The 26,591-nt window shown below is 46.3% G+C and overlaps 1 protein-coding gene across 2 annotated transcripts in view; it reads right to left on the minus strand.

Moving 5' to 3' along the window:
• The window catches only part of FGFRL1 (fibroblast growth factor receptor like 1), a 172,767-nt gene extending 147,165 nt beyond the window's left edge, over positions 1-25,602 (minus strand). Inside the window, exons 1-2 of one of the 2 annotated variants that reach the window (XM_057410013.1) lie at positions 25,124-25,602; positions 23,975-24,084 (exon numbers count right to left, since the gene is read on the minus strand). In XM_057410013.1, coding sequence (XP_057265996.1) covers positions 23,975-24,035 — 61 coding nt within the window. In that variant the 5' untranslated portion in view covers positions 24,036-24,084; positions 25,124-25,602. Of the gene's footprint in view, positions 1-23,974; positions 24,085-24,786; positions 24,867-25,123 lie in introns of those variants that run through there. The other variant, XM_057410006.1, reaches the window with a different exon arrangement.
• Between the last annotated feature and the right edge of the window lie 989 nt (positions 25,603-26,591).

Here is a 26,591-nt window from a genome sequence, read left to right on the forward strand (position 1 = left end):
TGACAGACTCACGGGGTGCTGTTGATGTCAGGTGGAGATGTGTCCCTTTGGGGGTCAGATTTTACTTGGAGTAAGTGAAATCTGCTTTTTCCAGCTTTTAGAAGGACCAGCAGCCAACAAACGTTTACAAGACAGTGGCTGGGGTTTATATGTGAAATATGCACACATACCATAGAATCATAGAATGATTTGTGTTGGAAGGGACCTTAATATCATCCAGTTCCAACCCCCTGCCATAAGCAGGGACACCTTCCACTAGAGCAGCTTGCTCCAAGCCCTGTCCAACCTGCCCTCGAACACTGCCAGGGATGGGGCAGCCACAGCTTCTCTGGGCACCCTGTGCCAGCGCCTCAGCACCCTCACAGGGAAGAGCTTCTGCCTTATACCTAATTGAAATTTCCCCAATATTTAGATTTATATGTCCCAGATGACAACTCTTTATTGGAGAAAATTTACCTGTGGGGAGTGAAATGGAGGAGGATGCAGTCTCTTATACCACTTGCAGGGCAGGAAAAGCAACTTTCTCCTGGACCGGTGCTATACCAGAGGAACAGCTTCATCATTTTGCTAAGTAAGAGACCTAAAGAGGCAAAACCCACTGGGGTTAAGTCAGTGGAATTTGTGCAGAAAAATATTGGGAAATGAGGTTTCCTGATTATTGAAAGGAGACTATCACATGCCAGCTGCTTCCCTCTGTCCTTTACTTGCCTGCAGGGAAATAATTACATAGACTGGTGCTAGAATGGGTTTAATCAAACACAAGTTTGTGCCCCCACAAGAGACTAAGTAGATGAAGCTCCCAGCTCTGTTCCAGGCAGGACAATCCAGCCACTCTAACGCTACACACTGATCCTCACATCCTTCAGATTGTAATGCCATGAAACAAAGCCTGGCTGCCTTCCACGGCTGTATTGCTCAGTGACTTTAATAAAAACAAGTGAGGTAAAATAGCTCCATGAGGCTGGATGCTTAGGCAGGTTCCCCATGAAAATGGCAAGTGAAAAAGGTTCTGTGGTGCTCCGATGACAGCAGTTTGGGATGGGCAGCCAAAAAGAGCTAAAAAAGGCATGATCCCTTCCTCCTCAAAGGCAGCAAACCCGAATTCCTGACCTCCCTGATATGAAAACCAAATACACTGAAAGAGAAAGAAAAGGAAACCACCAACATCACAGCTTCATGTTTATATCAGTGGGAACACACTGAACCTTTCTTCACCGCCTCAAACAGATGAGCGACTCATTCCCTTCACAGCAGCAACCCTCACAGCCACTGCTACCAAAAGGAGCAACATGAAAATAGGTATCCATCTCAGTTAGGTGAGTTCTCTGCCCCCAGCACCCACCAGCAAGCAGTGCTTGACAAATGATACGGGAAATCCTTTGGAAAACTTCTTATTGCCATCCAGAACGGCCTCTCTGCAATTACCACCCTAAGCCAGTCAAAACCACTGCCAGAAGCGTGCTGATTTCAATGTTAATCTTATCTGCAGGAGAGTATCCAGGGCATCAGCTTTACTGGTGTTTCCAGGAAGAGGAGCCCTAATCAAGCATTTCTCCCTGTGAATAACAGACAAGGAACGTCTCTGCTTGGGCAGTAGCAGCTTGTGAAGAATTAACAAAACAGTGTAACATCTGCTTTGGAAGCAAGGGAGAGCTAGCAGAGGGTGTGATTGCTGCCTTATCAGCCTCAAGTTGCATGAGTAGAGCTTTAGATTGGGTATCAGGAAGAATTTCTTCCCCGAAAGGGTTGTCAAGCATTGGAACAGGCTGCCCAGGGAAGTGGTGGAGTCACCATAGAATCATAGAACGGTTAGGGGTGGAAAGGACCTTAAGATCTAATTCCAAGCCCAAGGCCCTATCTAACCTGGCCTTGAACACTTCCAGGGATGAAGCATTTACCACTCCATTGGGCAACCCACTCCAGTGCCTCACCACCCTCACAGTAAAGAACTTCTTCCTTATATCTAACCTGAACTTCCCCTGTTTAAGTTTTAACCCATCACCCCTTATCCTATTGTTACAGTAGCTAGTGAAGAGTCCCTCTCCAGCATCCCTATAGCTCCCCTTCAGATACTGGAAGGCTCCTCTGAGGTCTCCACGCAGCCTTCTCTTCTCCAGGATGAACAGCCCCAACTTCCTCAGCCTCCTTGGAGGTATTTAAAAGATGTGCAGATGTGGCACTTACAGATATGTTCACTGGTGGACCTGGCTGTGTTAGGTTTACGGTTGGACTTGATCTTGAAGGACTTTTCCAACCTAAACAATTCTATGATTCTATGATTCCACCAGTACAGATGCTGCAAGGACAAGGCTGACCCATGAACAACCTGTCACTCCAAGCTAGCCTAACCAAATCTGCAAGGTCAAATGCAGCCCTATGGAACTGGTCTGCCGTGCTAGATACCAATCACCCAAAATGGAACTCTCTGCCTAATATACTGAAGGGTTTAATTATTAAAATAATTGGAGTCATTACTGATTTCCCTCAAGCTTCAGCTCCTGCAGCATGGCAGTAATGTGAAAGCTGCAGTCCAAAACACCCACATGTTTCTAGAGAACTCTGAATGTGCAGCAGAAATAGTCAAAGAACCACAAGCTACTTCAGGTATGAACCTGAGCCTAACCAGCCCCAGCTTAGTGACCTGACCCATAGCTCTGGAAGGCACCGAATGGGTCATGTTGACTTTTTACTAGAGAATAGCCCTGAAAAAGAAAAGCAAATGTTTACAAGCTCTTTTTCATACCAACTGGGCCTGGTCATTCCCAACCAAACCCCATGATCTCGTATGGTCAGCAGCCTGCGTTTGTCAAGGATAATTGCTAATGTTGGGATGGCTGCTCCTAAGCAAGTAAAAGCACTTTCAAGTGTGTGCACGTATGCAGATTTGCCATGGCACTTCCTAGAGATCTGACAACACACAGTAAAGGGTCAACAGTTCTCTCTGGAAGGCTGCAAGATAACGCTCCCTGCAGTCAAAGAGACTTGCTTATTTTGTAGGCTCCTTATCAGTTGTTATTGTAAGTAAAGCAGTACTATGTCAAACGCCCCTTCGTTTTGACCTCACCATGGGCAGGACCCACTAAGATCCCATGGAATGTGAAATAATCATTAATACAGGCTCCGTGGCAGTGCTAATAAATCATACAGCTCAACATCTTTTAACAAAGCAATAAAACTCCACCCAAGACACACCAGTAAACTGCACATAGGAGAGCTCTTCCACCCCCAGCTTCTTCCCTCACATTCCAAAACTGTGGAAAAGCAGGAGTGAATGTTGGCTCCCATTCTCTAATCCCCAAATCCCCAATTACACCAAGGGAGCTGTAGATAACACAGATTTAAGACCCGGAAAGAAGCTTCTTCCAGAGGTAGAAGAAAGGTGTTAAATCAACAATCCTTGGTAATGAATTCATTTACCATGACACTTCTCCATGTGCAGACATTCAGGCAGCATAATGTCTATAGACCTTTGGCCTCCCGTGCAAGTCCTTAAGAGAGGGGTTTGCTGGTACCTGGGCCTTCTGCAACGAGCTGAATTTCATAGCATGAGGAGATTTGCCTGTGTAAGGAAGTGGGCTGGTTCACACATTAATCCTTCTAACACTCACTGAAGCCTGAGGGTGAATGCATGTTTATTGGCTTAAAATTAGCCTTTTCTTTACCACTTCAAAGAAACCACTCCTGATTTCCACCCGGACATGCTCAAAAACAGACTTCATCAAGACTCCTTCACCTCTACCTTCAGACACACAGACTGCAGGCACCTGAGTGGTCCCTCACCACCCTTTACAAGAGTGAAAGGTGCTTTTAGGGTATGATGCGTCTCAGTCCCATGCAGGTATATCCTGCTCTGCATCATAGCAGGGCCTGGACAACCTTCTCTCCTTCACACTGCCAGAGGGACCATCAGGGCTCTGCACAGAACACTTTTTATTGGTGGCTTTTCCAAACTGCTGCCATGATTTGTTGCTCCTTCTCATGACAGTGAGGCTCCAGGCCACCATGACTACCTTTTCTGGTTCACACGAAGCAGAAGGTGTATCAACCCTATACCTAGCCATGGTGAAGGCCACCAAGTCCTCTGTGTGCATCACCAGCCTTGTCAGCAAGGGCAGGATTTACAGCAATGAATCAGAGAAGAAAGTTTTGCTTCCACCACGCACAACTCCTCCTCCTTAATCCACCTACAATCCCTCTGCTAGGACACTTAAACAAATAGTCATGTTTTCAGGGTCACTGGGAAATGATGTTGTTTTCATCAAACAGAACTGCCTGAACCTGATTTACTGTTTTACTGTACATCCCGCCTGTGCTTCACAAAGAAAACACCACACAAGGTTGCAGGTCCTTGAGACCCTCCTGCTTGGCCTAATTTCTTCATGGTGATGACAAAACCCCAAGGGCTATTAGTCCTTCCCACTCTGGGTTATGAACTGATCAGGGAGGAAAACCAGGAGGGAGGAAAAGCACCCCTTCCCTCAAATACGTGCAATATTATACACTTAGGATCAATCGGCTTGTGTGTGAAGCTCCTAGATGCAGTTATTTGCTGACAGTGACCAAAAGGTACCATGGGTGAACTGTGATGTGTCCTCAGGCACCCACACCAAGCAGGGAGGAGTTGGGGGCTCTGGGCAAGGGTGGTCTAACCTCAGCAGAGGATATCAGGGAGCTAAGGAGCGAGCTAGAGCCCAACCAGGCTCAGGCTCGGAATAAAAAACCTCAGTGAGGACTTGTCTGTGTTTTAGCCAGAGGGTTTAATTACTGGCACTGCATACAGATAGATGAGCAGTAACCATATATAGCATCACCGCTGACTATCCTAGGAACTTAAATATGGCCAGGACTCAGCTCTTGGATTCACCTAAATTTAGGTGTCTAACTCCCATTGTGATCTGCAGAGAGATGGTCAATACTAGCTCAGTGCCCTGCTTACTAACATCTCCATCCACTTTGAGGGCAGATCAGACATCAATACATAGAACACTGAATCTGAGAACTGAACACCTCTCACAGTGCCTTGGCTTCATGCTGTAGGACTGTATTTCCATGTGTGGTGGGGTGAGCCCCATGGAAGCTGGAAAAAACAAAGGAATCCCCTGGAGCACCTACCCCATGTGTACCCACCTTCTCACACTCCCCAGTGGTATACAGGCTCCTTGCCCAGCCAAAGACCCATGCACCAGCACAGCTATATTATATAGATTATTACATAATTATATAGATTATATGAAATCCATATATAATCTATGTATAGATTATATATAGAGATAATAATCTATAATATAGGTTATTATAGGAAAATAACCTATAGGCCTACAGGTGCAGGGGGATCAGATCTACCTGAGCAGGAGCACACAGCCAAGTGCATGTTAAGTCTGCACCCTCAGAGTTTATCAGGGATGTACTGATGCTCCTTACAGGCTGCTGCCTGCTTAAGAGGGGAGCCCTGTGTGCAAGCAGCGGTTTTCAGTTCTCATTCTCACTAAATCCTCAATCCAAACCTTTCCCTTTGGCTGGAAGTCTGCAAACACTAGCAAAACCTTTCCCGTTAATCTTTCTTCATCTCACTAAACCAACACAGACTGTCTGTCTCCAGGGAAGGCTGTCACAGGATATGGGGGAGGAATCTATCATTTGTAATGCACGGAAATATAACTTACATTTATCAAAGGCATTTTCTCTAAAAACCAAGTAAGCAGCAAAGATAGGGAGGCCAAACCCCCATTGCCTTCATTGCAAGCTACTGTGCTTAGCAATGGTCTGAGCAAACCCAATTAATTTGATATGTAGATTGCACAGATTAGCAATTGTGTTCCAATAGTAAAATCCACCAGGAGCCCCTCTCGCTTATGTTTCTGTACAGCTCCTCATTTGTCACCATAACACATAACGGCACCTATCTAAATCCCTTCAATTTATGTACTGCCAGGTATGCATCCCTGGCTTCCAGCAGCACTTTCTAACCAAGAAATATGGAGAGCTCTCAAAACTTTAACTCTGAAAACTCTCCAACGTCTACACCAGCTGTAAAAGCAAAAACCTTGACACTGAGGCATCAAGTGGCTCAATTTCACTGTTATCATCGAAGTTTGGAACCAAACTGAACTGTCCTGAGAACACAATTTCTGATGGGCTTCACACTTCAACCATCAGGGCTCCTGCCCCCTCCAACACCTCTGGCTCGATCCAAATTTAACTCTCAATGGGATCAGATCCAAATGTGCCACCCTGGGCACAGTAACAACCCAACCGAGGGGGGCACAGAATCATAGAATCACAGAATGGTTTGGGTTGGAAAGCACCTTAAGATTATCCAGTTCCAACCCCCTGCCATGGGCAGGGACACCACACGCTAAACCATGCCACCCAAGGCATGTAAGGTGAAAAAACCTCTGAAAGCTGAAAAATGCTGCACTATCTATTCCTAGAGTAGAAATTATTCTTTCAGCCTGATGAGCAGTTATCTCCCAAGTAAAATTGCCTGACATAGAAGTACATCGTCAAAGTTGCATGAGACTCTAGCGACATTTATTTTAAAGCCAGAGATGCCCCTCTAAAATGAAGAGGTTTGTAAAGCTGGAAAAGAGTCACAGTGATAACAGAGGGGTAAGGAAAGATTTTGGGGGGGGGGGGGGGGGGGGTGTACTGAATCAACTAAAGAAACATGTTCTGCCGGCTAAAATAAAGAAAGCAAGATGTCTGATGAATAGTTCTACTGATAGTGAATGGATTTCTATATTTCTACAAACATGAGCACTTCATAAATACCCTGAAATATTCTGTCATCGCCAGACAGAACATGCCAGTTTTCTATAAATACAGACATCTGGCAGTGGTTTCTTCTACTGTTATGGATTTCTGGTGTGAAGAATGCTACTTTGTAAGCAAATGTATGTTGGAAATTATTTTCATATGCGACAGGTTACATTAAAGAGCAAGAAAGATTTGCTGGGCAGAAGCGCATAACAAAAACACTGCGTTCCCATACTGCTCCTGACTCACTGTACGAGGTTGCCTGCACCATACTTCAGGCATAAAATACACTCCTCCAAGCAGTGCTGTGAATCCTAATTAAAATGTGCTCACAAATTGCATTGAAACTTGAAAATGATACTTGGTGTTTGGCGTCATAATTCCAGCCATGGAGGAACATCACTGAGAAAACAGTGAGTATTCAGTATCAGTGAAGAACAGCATGTGTGCAAACCTCCTGAGGGGTGTCACAAGCAACAGGCAGGTATAGAAAACCCAGGGCTATAGGGGCTGTACCATGACTGACTTTTCTTTTGGTGGGATTTCCAGCCAGATCTCTGTCCTGGTCCATGATGCAACCATTCACAGTATTGCATCAGACAGAGAGAAAGCTGGGGACATACGGGGTCACTGCAAAGATGTGAGCATGGGGGAACACACTACATCACCTGGGGCTTGCTCAGGCTGAAGATGGATAGTAATCTCACACTCCAAGGGTGATAGAAGACATCTTTGTGTAAGGACGAGGGTTATGCTTTCTATCTGCATCTGCCTTGTTCACCAGGCTCCCTATAACAAAATCATTAGCATCAGCAGGTAAATCAATTTTTGGCTGCAAAACTTTCCTTTCTGGTTAACATAAGCCAAGTGTAAACACTCCCTCACAGGTTAACAAAAGCCAGCAGCCCAAACAGGGATAACACCTCAAGAAAAGGGGAGCCAGAGTTGGGGGGAAGTTGAAAAGAAAATGAATCACAAGCTTTCCTCACTTTTGCCAGTGATCAGGCATTTAGGGTGACTCTGTGGCTCCTCACCCCCTTTAAACCCTGGTTGGGGTGAATATTTTCCAACTGGAGCCATCAAAAGAGCAGGACCCAGAGCTGCTCTCAGCATCCAGCCCCAGCTGCCCATCTTCCCCTTTCCCTTCAGTAAACACCACTAATTCACCAGCTCCATTAGCACTCTTTTTTTCTCTCTGAAATCACCCTAAAAGCATTTTGGAACCAAAGACAAAGAGACCCACTAAACCCAAAGTCTCCAGACAGCTCTCAGCATGTGTCACAGACTTGCTTAAAAAATCCAAATAAAGACAAACCCAAGGAGCCTCAATACCCTGTGTTATCTTTGCAGGCTGGCTGCAGCCTTATCAGCTCTGACAGAAACCAGCATTGAAGAAAAATCCAGTAGCCTTTGGGTGGAAGCTGGTTCCTAAGAAAACACACAGGCGAATTGCTGGAAGTTGGTACAAGAGGAGAGGGTGAGCGGGTAAGAGACGGCCTGAAAGCCTTCACCATCAGCCCGCTGTTCTCCATCAGGAAATATGCTGCTATGCATGATCTTTATATAATTCACTTCTCAGACTTCACACCCACTACTCAGGCCAAGAGCTACAAGGGTGAACAATGACTCAAAATGCTGCTTGATCTCATTAGGGAGCAGTGGAGTCCAGGCAAAGCCACCAGCTCTTGGTACCAGGTTTTGAAGCACATCAGAAATGGAAGACAGAAGATCACGTCCAACACTGGTGTCAAGTACCACTGTCCTGATGGAGAAGGATAATGATGTCTTTTTCCCCACACTCACTTATAATAAAGATGCTCTTTTCTGGATAAACTCTCCATGGAATAACGTAAAGAAGAGGCCCTTAGTGACATGGTTTAGTGGTGGACTTGGCAGTGCAGGGGTAACGGTTGGATCTGATGATCTTAAAGGTCTTTTCCAACCTGATTGATTCTATGATTTTTATCACAAAAAGAAAAGCCCTGTTTGCTCTCACACGTAACTCACCACTCACAGATTTTTGGCAGCCACCTTGCACAGGAGCTGGACTTTCCCTTTGCAAGGTTGTGAGGGTCCCGCTCTTGAAAAAGGGATAAAACAGCCATAAAACTCCTTTGCTTGACATGAATTGATGGGCAGAATGAGCTAGAGAGAGAAGAGCTGTCTCAAGGCCAAGGGCTGCTTTTCAGCATCTCACTTATAACATGACAGAGGGAACAGATGGGGGGAAGGCCGTCTGCCTCTTGCCAACCCTAGAGGGACGGATGGACGGACAGACAGATGCTCCTCAGGGAGCTGCCCTGGCACTAGAAGCTCCTCTGATACAGGGTAAGCGGCTTTCTACCACTGACCTGACCTTCTTTTCCCCAAAGAGTCCTCACAAATCTTCCTCAACAGCCAGCAAAGCTTGAAGTGACGCAGCTGGGCCCCCAGAATGTCCTTTTTTCCCTTTTCTTTTTCTTTATTTCCAAGTTTTTCCCCAGGTAACATTGCAGGAGAGCCAGAGGAACGAAGCAAAGGGAACTGCAAATGTGGAGGGTGCAAAACCAGGCTCAGGCCCTCACAACACAGCACCCCAAAATCATAAAGCAGACTTCAAAATAGCAGGGCTGGTTTAGAGGAGTCATTCAAAATGTGCTTTGGTTCTTTATTTCCCTCCTGGTGCCTAAGCAAGGTTGATGCACGCAACTCTTATTTTCTATCTACCCTTCAAAATCATCAAGGATGAAATGTTACAGGTTAGGTTCTCTTTTTCTTCAACTGAAAGCCGAATTATTTCCCAATTCCATTCCCAGAAAAATCATTGTATGGTGAAAAACCCAGCATCAGAATCCTTGTGAAACAGTTGCTACCACTTTAGCCTACTCTTAGTTCCTCTGTATTTCCAATAACTGTAGCATACTGTGTAACACGTCCTCAGCAAGTGTTTCTTCAAATACAAGCAATGTTCAGGAGCTTAAAAGTAAGCATGTGCTCAAACACTTGGTAAAAGTGGTGTCTGAGATCAGAATCTTCTGCAGTTACAAAAGTGCATTGAAGTACTTGGGTTTGTACTTCCCCTTGAGTGCCTCCGGTGTCACACTGCATGGGTTTCAGTGGATTCAGACCAGGATGAATTCAAACTGATGTGTCATACACTATTTTCCTTGTTTTATTTGATTTTAATTACTTCTTAACAGCCCTGCTGTTTGAAAAATCTCTCTCAATTGAGGGTGTTGGTTCTGCCTAGGGCTGCTTGGCCCTTTTCCACTGAAATGCCCTTTCAACAACCAGCCACCTCAAGCCTTTCCAAGCAAAACCAAATCATTCGGAAGAGCCTCTTTTTCTGTGCCTGCATGAAAATTTGCCCTTATCAACCCTTTTCCCGTCCCCTAGATTTTAGGCTGGCTTTTCTTTGCACCTTTCCAGTAGGGAATAGAAACCCATGGTGGCTCCAGTGGGATGTAGAGCAATGTTTGGGAGCAGTGGGACCTTAGAATCGTAGAATCATAGAATAGTTTGGGTTGGAAGGGACCTTCAAAGATCATGTAGTCCAACCTCCCTGCAATGAGCAGGGACATCTTCAACTAGATCAACCTTGTTATTAGCACACATGGAAGCACATTGCTGCTGCTGCTTATGATTATTATTAATTATATTCATGTATTTATTATTAATATCATGCAATTACAATAATAATGTTTTAATAATCTCTGTAATTGTTTCTTTTCATTTGAGGACTTTTGATAGTTGTTTCCATAAAAAACAAGCATGGTGCAATGCCCAAGTCTCCCTAAAGCCAACGATGAAGTTTGTACCAAGCAGAGAGGGGATGACTGGGCTTGCGATTCCACGTACGAACCACATCAGGTACACGGTGCAAGCTCTTCAGCCTGTGCATGAATGATACATTTGCACCTATTTCACCTTGGGCACTTGCCCAGGGTTTGGGCACAAGATTATCTGTCCTGTAGCATAGTATTGCAGCAGCAGCGAGAAATCCTTATCAAGGTGTCTGCTTTGCACAGCGTGGTACAGGTGAATATGGGATCTCTCCTTTCTCAGGTTTATGTGGGTAAAATAGAACACTGGGAGGGAGCCTTTGTCAGAGCAAAACTAAGTCTCTATACAAAGAGCTATTAGTAACTTACATTGAAGACTATAGCTGTCTCATTCATTCTGGGTTTGACAGCCCTCAACACAACAAAACAGCTTTGATACAATCTGGTGCAATTGGAATCCCAATACTGGAAAAAATCACACCAGCTATAATAACAACTTTGCCTTACACTGTGTTCATGCTATCAACCAAAACCATTGCTCATTTGCTGACCTGATCCAAGAGCAGTATTAAACATTTTAGGTGTTGTAGTCCTCCTTGATCTCTGCCTTAACATCCATCTTGTAGCAAAATACCCTCCAACACATGCCACAGACAGAAGGCCCCGCTCTGGTTTTAAAGCTGGGATACAGCAGAAAGCTTACTCAATTATGTTGGTGCATTTTTCATCTCCCTCAGACAAGTTATTCATTTGCTAGTTGGGTTTTTATGCATTTAGTATAGGATCTACATTACTTTGCAGACCTAAAACACCTGCAAGTATGCAAACAAAAAGATCTAAATCAAGAGGCCATCAAAAGCCACTCAGGCTTATTCCTCTCTGCTGCTGTTTCAATCAGTGTCCCTTTGAATTCTGCACTGCACATTTCTTCTTTCAAACACTTGTCTCAGTGGAAGTTCAATGCCAGTTTTCCTTCTGGAGAAAGAAACCCCAAAGATGTATTTTCAACCTCCCGGCTCAGCGTTTCCCAGATATTTTGAATCAGGGACTGCTGCCAAGATTCACATTTTTCCACAGATCACCGCACACCCTCACGCTCTCAGCAGAAATCCATCGTGGTGACACACAGGGATGGACCCTGGAGCGATTCTTACTGCTCTGTTCTTGTTGCCTTTATTGCAGTCCATGCAGTAAGTCCCATGCAAGCATGGGAACCGGTGCTTGTCCCTCTTGCATCATCCAAGCCTGAGAAGATCTGGCAGATTTTAGAGGATATTTAAATTTAAAAGCACATCCCCGCTGCCTATGAAGAGTTATAATTACTTAGTACCAAGTTCTGATTTTCCTGCGTGCACCAGACTTCAGTCTTCCATGTGGAGTAACCCCAGCAGCCTTAATGTAGATACTGAGACAAGCAGCAGGACCTCCCCCTCTCTACAAAAAGCTGGATCAATGAGCAAAAGCCACAGTTTCTCTGGGATGCAGGGTCATGATTCATCACATCAGACATGCATCAATCATCCCCAGACAGAACTGACCCACCACATCTCACAGGCGAACATAAACATCCTCACTCCAGAAAACCCCTACAAGCATTGTTAATGCAGCCCTGCAGTTTTCCCTGTGCAGCCGACCTGCTCTGTTCCCACATGGAATGTTTTGCACAGATTTTTTTTTATCTGCCTTATTTTGGTAACCCCCTGAAGTGGTGTCAAAACTCAGGAGTCCCCATAGAGACAAAGTCAAGGCTGTGGGGAACCTGGCTCCATCTCAGGCCACATTCACCTTGCTACCAGGGTTGATGCACACTGTGCCTGGACCAGAGGGAACTAGGACACCAGCAGCACCGGTTGCAGCCTGTCTTTGCTGCTGGCTGTGCTCCTCATGGAGCAGTTCCTTCCTTGCTTGCTTGCAGCAGGCAATGACACAGCAGGGCAGCAAAAGCTGACAGCATTAACTTGCTGTTTCCCAGCTCCCCAGAATGATGCTTCTCCCACAGAAGCCAAAAGCAGAGGCCAGAGAAAGGAAGGTTCCCATTTCTCTATAAAGCAAGCCAGATTTCAAGGGAGCACTGAGACAAACAGAAAACTGTCGTGATATGGAGTGTGAAAACTGTAATCTCACAAGTACTGTTCTCTGACAGAGCAGATCCAAGAGTGCAAGCCAATGAGGAATAATTACTGCCTGCTTGGAATGGCCCAAACCACTACTGGATGAGAAGCTTCTACCACGGTAATATGCACTTTTTTCCAATGGGATCCACCAAGGAAAGATCCAGGATCCAAATCTGATTTTCCAGTGTCCACATTCAGTACCCCAGGCACTGCATTTTGCACTGTGGACACTGCTGCATTTTACATTCCTAAAGGGTCATTTTATAAATGTTCACATAAACACACAGTCCTCCGTGAGCCTTCCTGCCATAATTGGGAATGGAAAAGGCTTGCTGCCTGTGGTCACGCTGCGACACCCCACGAGCTCAGGCCATGCTCCTCTAACAATTTAATCCATCACATTCTTTTCCAGGTTGGCTTCTTGCCGAGGTTACCTCCCAAAACACTGAAAAGCAAGGTCAGAATTGCTCTTATGCCAGCACAAGGGAGTTAAAAGGCTGGGAGCAGAGCAGGACAAGGACAGGACAGTGATGGAGTCAAGTTCAGTCATCTTCAGCTGCCAGGAGATTACACCTGAGAAGCATTTACTGCCAGGATCCGAGTGTCTGCAGCTGGGCTGAGAAAGGAAGGGCCCTATTTGTGCCACTAATGGCCCAACTTAGCAGGGTAGAAATCAAGTGCTTGACCTTTCCCAACATCATGTGAAGCAAATGCTCCATATGACATGGTTCCAGCATTATCCACCAGGCACAGGTGCATGACTGCAATTAGAAATGACCAGCATTTCACACATAACAGCACCTTTCAACCCGACTCAGACCATACAGAAACACTCCGTGGCTCAATTACCATCTTCTTCCCACCCAGCCTCCCCAGCACCTTGCCAGCTCAGGAAGCACCAATAATCATAGAAACATGGAATGGTTTGGGTTGGAAAGGACCTTAAAGCTCATCCAGTTCCAACCCCTGCCACAGGCAGGGACCCCTTCCACTAGAGCAGCTTGCTCCAAGCCCCTGCATCCAACCTGGCCTTGACCACTGCCAGGGATGGGGCAGCCACAGCTTCTCTGGGCATCCTGTGCCAGCGCCTCAGCACCCTCACAGGGAAGGACTTCTTCCTTATATCTAATCTAAATCTCCCCTCTTTCAGTTTAAAGCCGTTCCCCTTATCCTATCACTACACGCCCTTGTCAAAACCCCCTCTACAGATTTCTTATAGGCCCTTTCAGGTACTGGAAGCCGCTCTAAGGTCTCCTCCATAAAGTCTCACATCTATTATCTGGGAATTAAATTGGAAGTCACAACACCTCTCTGCATCCTGGTAGAGCATAACCTTGGCATTTGGTTTGTCCCAAGACCACTTCTCACCCCTACCCCTAAATCAACTTCCGCAGAGAACAATGCTGCTGGTTTGTGTCCACAACAGATTTATTCCTCCCTTCCAGCAGCTCACACTGCCTGTACCTTCAAGGAACAGTAGCTGCTCAAAGCGAATGGTTCCTTCTGGTTTCTGGGAATAAAAGGCTGCCCTCCATAATCAGGGTATTGTTCTCCCTAAATGGACCCAGACTCTGTAAACACGCTCCTCTGCACAGCACTGGGAGGGCAACTGGGAGCGTGTGTACGCGTACATGGAGGGAATGTGTCTTGTTCTAAATCCCAGTAAATTATGTTAATTCATTTCCTCTGCCTAAACAGTGGTAATAAGCTTCGGGAAAGGAGGAGGAAAAAGTAAACAAGAGCCAATTACAAATAGGTGAGGGGGAGAGGTAACTGAATAACTCCACCAAATGTCTCCTTTAAGGCAGGACATTCACGGTACAGCTTGGATGGGCTCCACGCAGCCTTCCCTTGGTCCTATGGAAGGTATAAATGTGACCATAACAATTTCTTTCTTTCCTTTGATAAGTTTTCAGCCCATTTGCACAAGTTCCGTCTTGGAAGCTGGGAAATGAGCCCCCACGAGTGCCCTGATACATCCCTGTGGGGCTTTGTTCCACATGTGATGCAAGTGCTCTGGTGACTGAAGCCAACACGAATAGTCAGAGCATATTTGTAATGTTTTCTAACAGGGAAATAATTTCACTGAGCAAACTACCATGCTTTGACTCAACCCCCCGATTAGCACAGTTTGAAAACAGGGCAGCATACTGTTCGGGGAATTAACTTGCTTGACCCCAAGTCTATAATGGCACTGAAATAATCTGAGAGTCAGGCGAAGTTGAAAAACTCTTGGAAGACCACACTGAATGAATTTACTGGATTTATTGGATTTTCTAGGATAAAAGAAAAATAAGCCTCAAACTCCACTTAGCTGGTCTGCGGTCTTCAGGAAGACAAGCTTTTTCTCCTGATACCGGAAGAGGAATGCTGCCTATGCTGAGCAGCATTTTGGGGGAGCTCCTTTTATATATAGATCTTTCTTCTTCACTGGAAACTCTCAATAAATAGTAATAATTATTATAAATGTGCAGGTCTATTGCTGTGACTACTTTTGAGTACACCTTGCTGTTTTCTTCCTTGAGATTAGCAGTAAAACATGGGGGAAAGGGACAGATCCACATCCCTGTTAGTAAAGCTACAATCCTCCTCCCAGCGGGAATACAGGGGAGAAGAGCCCTGAACTCAACTATTCAGTTTAAATATCCTGAAGGTACTTCACCAGCTGCAAAGGACTAGTCTTGACTTTTCCAATGAAATTCCAATGACAGGAATAACCCTGTATAGATCACTACCACAAAATACTGCTTGAAATCCTCCAAATCCTCTGGCCTCCCCCTGTTTGAGCACACAGGGAATCAGGAAAAACATTCTGCCTTCGTGATACAAGCAGGACCTTGCTTCGGTCTGGATAAAACACTGCCCCATCCCTTCCTTGTGGCTCCTTCAGCCCCTGAGCAAAACGCCCTGACAAACCTCAACCGCTTCTTTGTGCCTCTTTGTACCCCCGAAACAATAGCTGTGTGCTGAGAGCAGTGGTAAACACTTGCAGATAACAAATCCGGCAATTAGGAATCCACTGTCCAAAGCCAGTTCCTTTGCATATGCAAATAGCTCCCTCCTACGCTTAGGATTCCTTGTCCACATCCACGGAACCTGTCAAGGAACAGTAATCACCTGTCATTAAGTCAAAAGCTCCACTCTCATTAGTCCTTAACAAAATTAAACCCAGCAATACTGCAAGTCTGATTGGTTGTGAACACCAGGAGGAGGAAAGATACTCATCAGCTCTCATCTGTTAATCTAGTTTTATATTAACTATTGCAGATCACAGTCAACCCTCCCGTGGCTTGGTGCCACACTATAGAGAACTGAAACACAGCCTAGTTTTACAAGGGCCCAGTTTCTCCTCTCTAGTGAGGTTATAAATTCAAATCCTACTCCCAGATACTCGGCCACAACTCACTGAACCTAAAGGGACGAGCACCACCTTTATAATGGAGAGCAATATCCGACCCTGAATATTAAAATATGAAACAACTTATCAGAGCACAGAACCTGATCTCCATATGATGGTGGAACTGGAAAATCTTCTCCCAGTTTCCCACTTTAAGCCGTTCCAAGATACATTAAACACTTCCTAACATTACTTGTCTGGCTGAAGAGACACTGATCCAACCAGAAGGTGAGTGAGATGGCCACAGCATTCTCTCTTGGAAGGCTATCCACACTCTGAAGGAGTTTTAGCCACTAGTTTTACATTGACTGGTAGATGCCAAACAAATGTTCTTCCTTCCACAGAGTCTGCAGTATTGCAGGGGAGATGTTCTACAACACCCAGAGATTTATCCTGTTATTCATTAACCCTTCATCCTTGGCACACAGTTCATACACCTGTAACTCATCTGACACTTGTCATTGCTTAACCAGTGTTAACACACACATTTAGCTGAGAATAACCCCCAAGAAAAATAGTTTCCTCAAGTACTCCAACGCACACAAGTCTATTATTTGAGAAGAAAAAGGAGGAAAAGAAACCAGGTTGCGTTGCTCCAGCATCTGCAGCAGCCTAACTCCAGGAGTTTTGCTTTTTCAGCTGTAGGAGGCCGTTGGGGCTGAGTAACTGTCCCTTCTCCCTCCCTTTGCGGCTGACTTATCCTCACTTCTGTCTATAAAAAGGAAGATTTAAATCCATACAAGCAATAGTAAAATACTAGCTACTACAATGAACTTCCCTTCCCCTTTTACCACAGAATGCTTCTTCTACTCAAAGTCGGTTAAGCATCACATCTATATGTGGGGACATCAGGGAAAAGAAATACAGCCCAGATTTTGAAGAGCCGCATCCCAGCCTCCTCCTCAGAGCACACATGCTGCCCACTTCAAATCCTCTCCCAAGGCTTGGCTGCACCAGTTCTCAAGAGCAGCAGTTCTAATTCAGCCTAGATTTTCTCTTGGAGGTTGGCTAATGATCCCATTTCCATCTATGTCCTCCTCCAGCTTTTATTCTCCTCTCCAGATTATCTTGTTCTGGGCAGAACGAGCAAGCCTGCAATTGCCAGGAAGAGTCTGCACAACTCCAGGATCAGACTCTTACCGTCACATCCATTCAGCAGGCATGTGTGAGCAAACCCAGCAAGGAGAATATGAGCTGAAATGCCTATTGCACAAACCAAGTCCACATTTCTGCATTCGTCTGCTGTTCCTGTGGTTTGATCTAGCATGCACATAGTACTGACAGCTCCTAAAATACCCACCAAACTCACCACCACCCCGAGTGGCACCTAGGGTATGACACCTCTTGCATTACTCACTTCTCAGTCACTTGACAGAACAGCCAATATTGTGTAAATCTGTCATAAAATAAATTAACCAGACATAAGGAGAAATGATTTCGGGTCCCATCAAGCTGGAAGTCACTCGCAGAGAGGCTAAGAATAGAGGTGCAGCGATCCTGAGAAACATTAACCTGCTCTGAGAAGCCTCTGTTCCCAATTTACATTCTTCTTCCCTTAGTGAAGCTCAAAATTAAGTTTGAACACTTAATGGAAGTAGCAGCCTGGAGTTATTGGCTGAATTTCTCCCTGAAAATTGGCGTGGTCGGCATGAAATAAAAACGTTAGGTTATTCGCAGCGCTGCTGGATACCGTGTTTCTACAGGGATACAATGGGGAGACTGTGTAATCAGGGCAAGCAACCAAGCTCTATGCAGCCCGTGTTTATTTGACTAGGAAAGAGAGGAAAAAAAATAAGGGGAAAATCAGAGATGTGAATGGATTCAGCGGCAAACAGCATATATTAAGTTGCTAAAGAACACTCAGGCCAGTCTTCAGCCCCTCCACACCTAGCAACACTGCCAGAAGAACAGCACCCTTTCTTTTGGGGATAAACCCCTCTTGCAGTTAAAGCAATGCATTTCCAAGCTGCTTTCAGCCCTGGCAGTGCACCACCACAGTGGGCAGAAGGAGTGTGTTTCTGGAATAAAAATATGGAATCCAAGCTGTCTGGTGAAGAAGGCAAACAGCAGGATCCAAAGTACCTCACTTAACCCACATCTGTCCTGCTGTTGCAAGTGGGGGATCCACACAGAGGTTGATATAACAAATAATCTATGTAAGTCATCCTTCAGAGATGGATCCAGAGCCCAGGGGAGTGAGTAGGAGTCACTGCACCTACACTCAGAGGCTCTGAATCAGGTCCTAACCTGTATAAACTGGCGTGGGCGCATCTGCATATCTCATACAACATTGGGGCAGCAGGATCGGATTATTCAAGCTTACCTGTGGAAATGTTTTGCTCTTCCCTTAGTGCCACAGCTACCAGACTCAACAGGCTTGCATCAGACAGAGGTGCTTACAACTTCTACATGAACTCTGGCTCTACTCTTTAAAGAAGTCCCTTACATGGAAACATAGAATAGTTAGGATTGGAAAGGACCTTAAGATCACCTAGTTGTGTCACCTTGGTGCAAAAAATTAGGGCAGGTCAATACAGGTAAGTATGTATGGGGGGCATTTATTATTAAAGGAAGCTCCAAGTCAAGACTGATTACAGAGAACAAGGAATGGAAATCCAAATTAAACATTCAAAACAAGATCAAATGCATTTCAGCCTGATCAGCCCACCAGAAAAGACAGGAAGAGGTCAGACAAAAGACAAACTCCTTGAAACAAGACAAAATGAGCAGGTTCATGAAAGAAAGGGGAGAAAGGAGCATTTCCACTGACTCCTGTAACACTGGAATATGTTTGCACGGACCCTTTGAGCAGCATGATTTTACATTTCAGTGCAGGCACAAGTAGAAGCTGCATGTCTCAGGAAAATCAGAAAGCTCCACTGGTTCTACTCCCACTGAATGAACAGAGCTGTGACTAAAGGGTGTTGGGGTGGTTTTGTTTAGATTCAAACTAGGCAGAACAGGACTTCTGCATTATTATTCTCTTCTTTGAATGGAAAGTTTTATCTCTTCCAATAATTAATCCAAAAGTGCACAGCCAGACAGTGACCTTCTCCACTGCATTCACGCTATTCCCTAACGGGTATTCTGCACCCAGATGTACCAGTGTTGCTTGTCGCGAGACTGTCTCTCTAAAAGGAATTATTAGATGGTTCATTGGAAAAGATCAGCTGTACCAGGCAATTCATGCCAGCTGGCAAACTTCATTTTTAGTTAATAAATCAGTACCAGTGGTCCCAAGCCTTGCAAAGTGGGCTCCTTCTTGCTAGCGAGTGTCACTTTGGCTTTTTAGATTTGAATGACTTCTTCTTCCTGAATGACTTCTTCTTCCTGTAATTTCTCAAGCACCACCACATGGCACATTAAAGTTTCTCCTGTGGCTAAGAGTCAGGCTTTGGAGTCCAGCCTTTGCTGTGTACAAGTTCATCACAGGGAAGATGTATTTTAATTTGCTGTTTGCAGCTTTTAATGAAGGTCAAAGCAACATATGGACTTGGAAAACAAGGTTATAAAAACTTTAAGGAAAATCTAAATTTATTTGAGCAATTTGCTGAGTTTTGTAATATTGCTAATAAAATAATAAAATAAAATCAACCCTCATTTTCCAATATGACGCATGCTGTATTTTATGCTTAAACTCAGCCACAATTTATAGCAGACGATGGAAGAAGGGAGGAACCAGGGTTTAAGAAAACAAGGAGGATTTTCTTAGGTCGTCATGTTGACTCTAGGTACAAATCATGCTGGCAGGTTATTCATGAGCAAGTTCCCCAAGAGCACCATTCAAAAAATGCCCCAAGCTTAACCAAAAGATATGCAGTGACTTACATAAAGCCTGAATCAGACTGTTCAATCTGAACTTGCTTCTCTTTCACAAGTGAGAAATTACCTAATCGTTATACTTGGTAACAACCATCCAAGGAGTAAAACAGAAGCCAACAACCATCACTCATCTTGTCATTATTTATCTTTTCCACGCTTAACACCATTCACTCTTATAAACCCCAGAGTTACAGACTGGTAAATATGTTCACCAGAATGAAGAACTCATCTCCCACGAAACAACAAGAACCTTCTAGTATCCTATTCCCTTTTCTCCAACATTCAGAGAAACAAAAATGGCACGTAACATTATTTCTGCAGAAACCACTGTATTTGGAGGTGGCCCCATCAGCAAAGTCCTTGTAAAACATCACCCAGGTTTGCAAACCAAGTGTCGCACAGAGAAGTGCCAGAGCAGAAAGCAATTAAGGTCCCGTTCTTCCCCTCCCTACGCAATGCATTGAAAACGAAATCAACATCCAAACTAATTACTTTCCAGCAGAATATCAGTTTACTCACTAAGAGGAGTTGCTGCTCTTACCAAAAACTCCTGAGCATACCATGTGAAATCTTGTTTAAGCCACGCGACCTAGCCAAGCACATCCCAATGTTACCGTATACGGTCACCAATGTGAATACGATGGCAACTTGACAGATTTGGAACAAATATTGTGTTGTGTGTCACTGAGATAATATGGGCAGGAAAATACCAGATTGTATTACCTGTATCCGACCGGAGGTGTGGGGTGGTAGGAGCTACATTGCTGCGGGACATAGTCACTAAAGGTTACTGAGCCAAGATGGCATTCACCCCCGCAGAGGAGGGCCAGGGGAGGACACTGAGGACTTTTATGCCCAGTATAGGGCTGCTTGGAGAGAACAGGGATGGACTGACAAGAGGGACGAGCCACCGGACATTCACTATTATCTTGGGTTGAGGGCCAGCACTATCCAGTGCAGCTGGCAACTGGGCTGAAGCTGCCACCCTATGTCTTGGCTGTCAGCCGAAGGCATAGTCACCCTTAGGAAACCACAGCATGCAGGTTTTGTTCTCAAAGAGTGGATTTTGAGCACATGGAAGGTCTTCTCTCCACCCTCAAGGGAAAGAAGGGGCTTGGATATCTACCAGAATAGCTCCTGAAGAAGACTTCTTTGGTACTGGCTCTCAACAGGAGATCCTTAGCCTAAAATAACATTGGTCACTGAGGAGTTATTCCAGATTAAGGTTTTTGGAAGAGTTATTCCATTGCATTTGCAGGTGTAGACAAGCCCTTAGCCAAAGTCTTTAAACTTCAAGCCTGAAAGCATTGGTTCAAACTTAGCCAGACCTATCTTCTCCTTCATCCCTCCAGACACAGCAAGTTCTGCACCCGGACCTCTAAAATCAGACCTGCTCTCTGTTCTGTGTGGTTACTTTGAACATACTGCCTCTTTCTGAAGAGTTTATCTTGGTTCGCTAAGATATCCCTTTCCTTGCAGTGTTCTGTGCGTCAGTGATGTGACACATCAGGTCACAAGAAGGAACAGAGTTGGTAGGCACAGCTCTGAACCTGGAAATATGTCCCCATTTGCCGGGAAGGAAAGAAAAAGCCCAAGTTGCCGCATCAGCCCAATCACTCATCTCTGCGGTGCCCTTTGCCTTTAAAGGCATCACCTAAATGAAGATGTAAAAATAATACAACATAACATTTAATGCAAGATTGCAGCTGAGCACTCAACTGTCAGGAAATAGCAAAGCCAGAGCGCGTGGGCAACTTCACTCTGCCCCCTTGTGCAAATGCACTATGGCACAGCCCTTCCCCAACACCAGCACGCCATCAGCTGGCTCCAAGTTAACATCCTAACTCCAGCACAAGGTACTTTTGCCTTATAAGAGTGCAAGAGAAGGACCAGCGCTTTCACTGAGAGCCTCCTCAGCCACCTTCTTCCCTTGATGGCAAGCCAGCAAGCACCTATTTAACTTCTGACACCTCAGATCAGAGGCGTTGGAACCGCTTTGGGCCACACACGTCTCATTTGCAATCAGGATACAGGTATTAAAAGCTGTTTGGCCAAAAACAAAGAGCCCTTCTTCCTCCAGAGGAAAGCCTCACAACCTCAGGCTGGGATTTGGCCCATGGACTGTCTGTAAAACCTGAGCGACTGAAGCAGGTAACATTTATACATCTCCAGTGGCCGAACCCACTGTATGAGACATGTGGAAAAAATCTGCAGGCAGATTAACAACCCAGCACGTTTTTCCAAGAATCTGAAATCATCCCAATGTAAATATCTAATTATTGGGGATATTTGACAGCACAAAATAAGGCTGTCATCTCAACTCCACGCACTCACAAGTTTGATCATCCATCTACATCCTCCGCTATCAAAAATGCTCTCAACCTTAAGAAGGTCCAAAGCAGGGTTTAGAGATCAGGATTTTGTCTATATTTTACAGCAATGACACATTTTTCTTCTTTAGCTCCTCTCTCTTGATATCAGCATGTGAATGAATGACAGTTTTCATTGGTTTTAAACTTTATTTTTACACTGGTTTTTAAACCCGATTTCTACATCATTTAAACTATGTTTCTATACTGTTTTTGAAATAACCAGGATCATCTCTCCATCCACTTGTAGGAAAGATTTTTTTCCAGCTCTGAAAAGAGTTCAAATAACCCAATTGCCAATATGATCCTATCAAAGTTACATTAAAAAGACCTTTCCATAGGAAAAATGATGATGTCCCAAAATTACTGGCTGTTAACTTTCTATCGCGTCTTCCCACAACAGCAGCCCAGAGCACTTCATTTTCCAGGGATAATAAAAGAGTTTGAGCAAGACAAGTGCAAACCAAATTGAAACAGGGTCAGCCAGGAAAGCAGTAGATGCTCCGCTCACAACAGAGATAAACATCTTTTTGTCTTCTGCACACTTCAGATCTTTTCCCGGAACTCCACCAACTTCTCAGGTCCATTGCAATAATATACATCCATGAGGTCATCCTAATTCGTACACTGCTGCCCATTGCCTACAACTTAAACTGAGTCTCCATTGTAAACCTTGCCTGGAATTCAAGTTTGCAGGACTTACACCCTATATACTGTTTTCTTTTTCATTCAGCTTCCAGCCGAATCGTTTTATAGCGCTTTTGCCTCCATAAAATATTTGCTTGGGAGTCAATGCCAAGAAGGAAAAAAAAGCAGCACACTAACCAAACCTTGGGGGTTTTAGAGTAATGCTCCCCCTGTCCTTTCCTACCCTCAGCCCCAAGGTTTATTTTTGGCAAGTTACTGTCCAAGCAAAGGGCAAGTTTAAACCTTTTAATTCGCAACTCCATGGCACTGGGTGATTTAAAGGTCTTTCAATAATTCATGCAACACTGATACTGTTGGGAATTGCAGCTGGAGAAATCTGCATCCTAAAGCCATATCCCATTCTCCTGGAACAATGAAGCCCCTCCTTTGTGACCGGAGCTGAAAGCATGGTTTCTCATTCAGGCTTTCCAAGGACAGCACCCACCAAGGTACAACACAGGCGAGAGCGGAGGAAAAGCCACAGCTCCATCCACTCTGATCCCAGAGCTTTGCTTAAAGCACCTTCCCATAAAGAAACTTCATTTTTCCTACCCCCCTGTCACTCCCAGGTCAATGCACTTCAATTTGCCTCTGGTAGGGTAACCTGTTTATTGAAATCTGATCAACTGCTGGAGCCCCAGCGCTAAAACACGCTCTCACTGTTGGGAACTGTCATTTGTCTGTCACCGGGGAAGTTAATGGATGTGTTTGTTTAGGTTGCGAGTGGGAATATACAGGGCAGAGGCTGGAGGGATTACAGGAAGGGAGAGGTATTTCTGATCCACAGAGGAATGCAGTTGCTTTTCTTTAAAATTGTCTGTGTGGTTTTAACACATGCACAAGAAAAGCCCCTGGAAGTTCACCTGCGCCTAAGAGACCTCAGCAAACCCAGAGCAACCGCGCTCCATCCAAACCAATGGCCCTGATAAGCAAAGTGCAGAGCTCACGCCGACAGCACCAACAGCAGCTCCCTTACGGGGTCTCTCCGAGGGCACCACGAGTGCTTTTGGAGCTTAATCCCAGTGGAGTGGAGGGAAGAGTGCGAGTTGCAGAGCACAGGCTCCTTACCTCTGGCCGAGTCCGAGAACGCGATTATCCCTGCTAAAAGGAGCGCGAACTGCAATTCCATTTTGAAAACCAGATCCCTCCGTATCGCACAGGCTGCCGTCCTCTCAGACCTGGAGGCAAGAGAAAGGGAGAGCAAAGTAAATACTAGGGGTAGAAAAACCCCAAACTGCCCACAACTTTGCAGAGTTTCAAAACCCATTGCCAAGACTTAAGAGCAGAAACAGCAAATGAAAGAGCAACGTACTTGTAATTCATTCCTTGGCGCTCAGCAAGTAAAACTTTGCCCTCCTCTCTGCTTTAACCTGATATAAATCAAGAACCCACTGAGGCCAGCGAGCTCCTCTAAGTTTACAGTTAATGCATAATTCTTTGGTATCCTGTACAGAACCAGTCTGGAAGGCAAACAAAACACGCGCAAGTGGCCATAAAACAAGATTTCAGGTTAACAATTTGCGGAGGAACTTAGGGAAGGGGGAGGAGGAATGTTACCTCTCCCATCAACAGCCCAGAAAACTTTGCGTTGCTGCTTCAGTGCCCCTCAGACAGGCTCCGCTCTGGGTACGCGCCTTCCTCCACTCCGCAACTTCTCTGAGCAGCACTGATTTTTCCCCTTCCTCTCCCCCCCCTCAAGTCCCACTTGTTTCCGTGAGCTCCAGAGGTGCGTCCCAAAGCAAAACCGCACTTAATTACCCAGCTTCTTGAAGATGCCTTCGCTGCGATACGGGAACCCGGGGTAGATCAGGTTTTACATTAATTACACCCTGTTCTCCTCCTAAAACTCTCACTCTCTAAACACTGTCTGAATTCCTCACCCTTGTAAACTCCCCGGTTTAAACACTCCGTGCCCCCAGGACACACAACAACCCGCGTACAGCATCCAGCAAAGCAAACACGGACGCTGTGCCACCAGCTTCTCCGCTTGCAGCGCGGAGCCGGTACGGAGGAGAGGGCGGGCGGGCGGCGGGGGCTCCCCCCGAGGCGGCAGCCGGGGCGCAGCGCGGCTCAGCCCCGCGGCTGCCGGTAACGGGATATTCGGGTCCGGGAAGGGAGGCTGGGCCGGGGGCTATGGAGTGGGGGGGGGGGACGACACCCTCCAGCTCTGCGTCAACTCAAGCGGGGGTCTCCCGGCCGGGTTTGGGGGGCACTTACCTTGGCTGCTGCGGGGCTCTAGCACCGTGCGCTGCTGACGCCCATCACCGCCGCTCGCCGCCTCATGTCTCCGCGGCCACGGCGCCCGGCGGGGCGCTCCGCCGCCGGCCTCTACCTCATCCCCCCCCCCCTCCTCAAGGGGGGCGGGAAGGGGCTGCCCGCTGCCTTCCGGGGTGCCCTCCCCACGGGGCGGCTCCCCCCCGTTCCACACCGGCTTTTTACCAACCACCCCCGTTCGCCCCAGGGGCGATTTTTAGCACTGGGACGAGGAGCTCAGGGAAAAGGGGCGGAGGGGGTGGGGGGAGACCTTGTAAATTATTTTTCCTGCTTTCCGGGTCGGGCTGAGCGTGTGTGTGCGGGGAGGGACAGCGGGGACCTGACATTCGCCGCCGCGGGATGCCCGGTGATGCCGTCCTGCGGCTCGCCCAGCCGGAATCCCGTTTAAGGAGCGAGGGGAGGAGGGGAAAGGGGCTGGGGAAGGGGAGGGAAAGGGGGGGTTGGGGAAGAGGAGGGGGGGGGGTGGGGGGGGGGGGAAGAGCCGGGGCGAGAGAAACAAGCGATAAAGCCACTTTCCCTGCAGGGCTTTGTGGCTGTGGGGGCCGAGCCGCGGCGGAGGGCGGTGCGGTGCCGCCCCGCTCCAAACTTCGCACCAATCCCCGGGAGCTCCCGCCCATCCCCGCCGGCCCGCGCCGCGCCGCTGCTCCCCTTAACCCTTCGCGGGACCGGCCGAGGGCGAGAAGCGCGGCTGCCCGCGGAGCTCCGGCGCAGCCCGACCCGCAGACAGCGACCCAGTGCCGAGACCCCCTGGTACCCCGCGGTGCCGGCCCTGAGCCCCGCTATATCCCAGAGCATCCTCTCCCTTAACCCTGCATCCTCTGGAGCACACCGTAACCCCAGCGGTGGTGGAGATAGCCCCCCCCCCCCCCCCAAAACCGCTCCTATTTCCAATGCAAGGAGAGCTCCTTGAAACCCATCGCTGGGGTCGTTTTGGTCTCTCGGCTGGGTTGCAAACCGTGCCAGAAAGAGACGGGACTGAGCTAAACTAAACCAACTGGAAAATAAACAGTGGAAGCGTCTGCTGCTATGAATTAACTGTTACTATTATTTATTATTTACTTCCAAACAGGACGCGGCTGATGCATCCGCTCTTACAGTGAATTTCTCTCTTCACAGGGTAAAAATCAACCTGGCAGAATTCACCAAACAGACTAAACAAAATGACGAGAAGAAAAGCTGCCTCAATAGCTGTGCTTTTTGTACAATGTTATTGCTGATGCTGTTGTTTATTAGATCTCTTATGTGATATGTTCCAGCATGAAGGCCTCCTTGAAATTTAAGCTGTCCCAATGCTGATAGGCACCCAGAGAACCCCTAAACCCAAGCCAAGAAGTAGTTTGAACATCCATCTCATCTGTTTTGATAGGATTATGAAATCACACACTCTTATTATTACTAAATATTTTTATTC

This window comes from Pezoporus wallicus, unplaced genomic scaffold (assembly GCF_028554395.1).
Source record: "Pezoporus wallicus isolate ANWC-B61680 ecotype Strahan unplaced genomic scaffold, APGP_CSIRO_Pwel_v1 contig_8512, whole genome shotgun sequence".
Lineage (NCBI taxonomy): Eukaryota > Metazoa > Chordata > Aves > Psittaciformes > Psittacidae > Pezoporus > Pezoporus wallicus.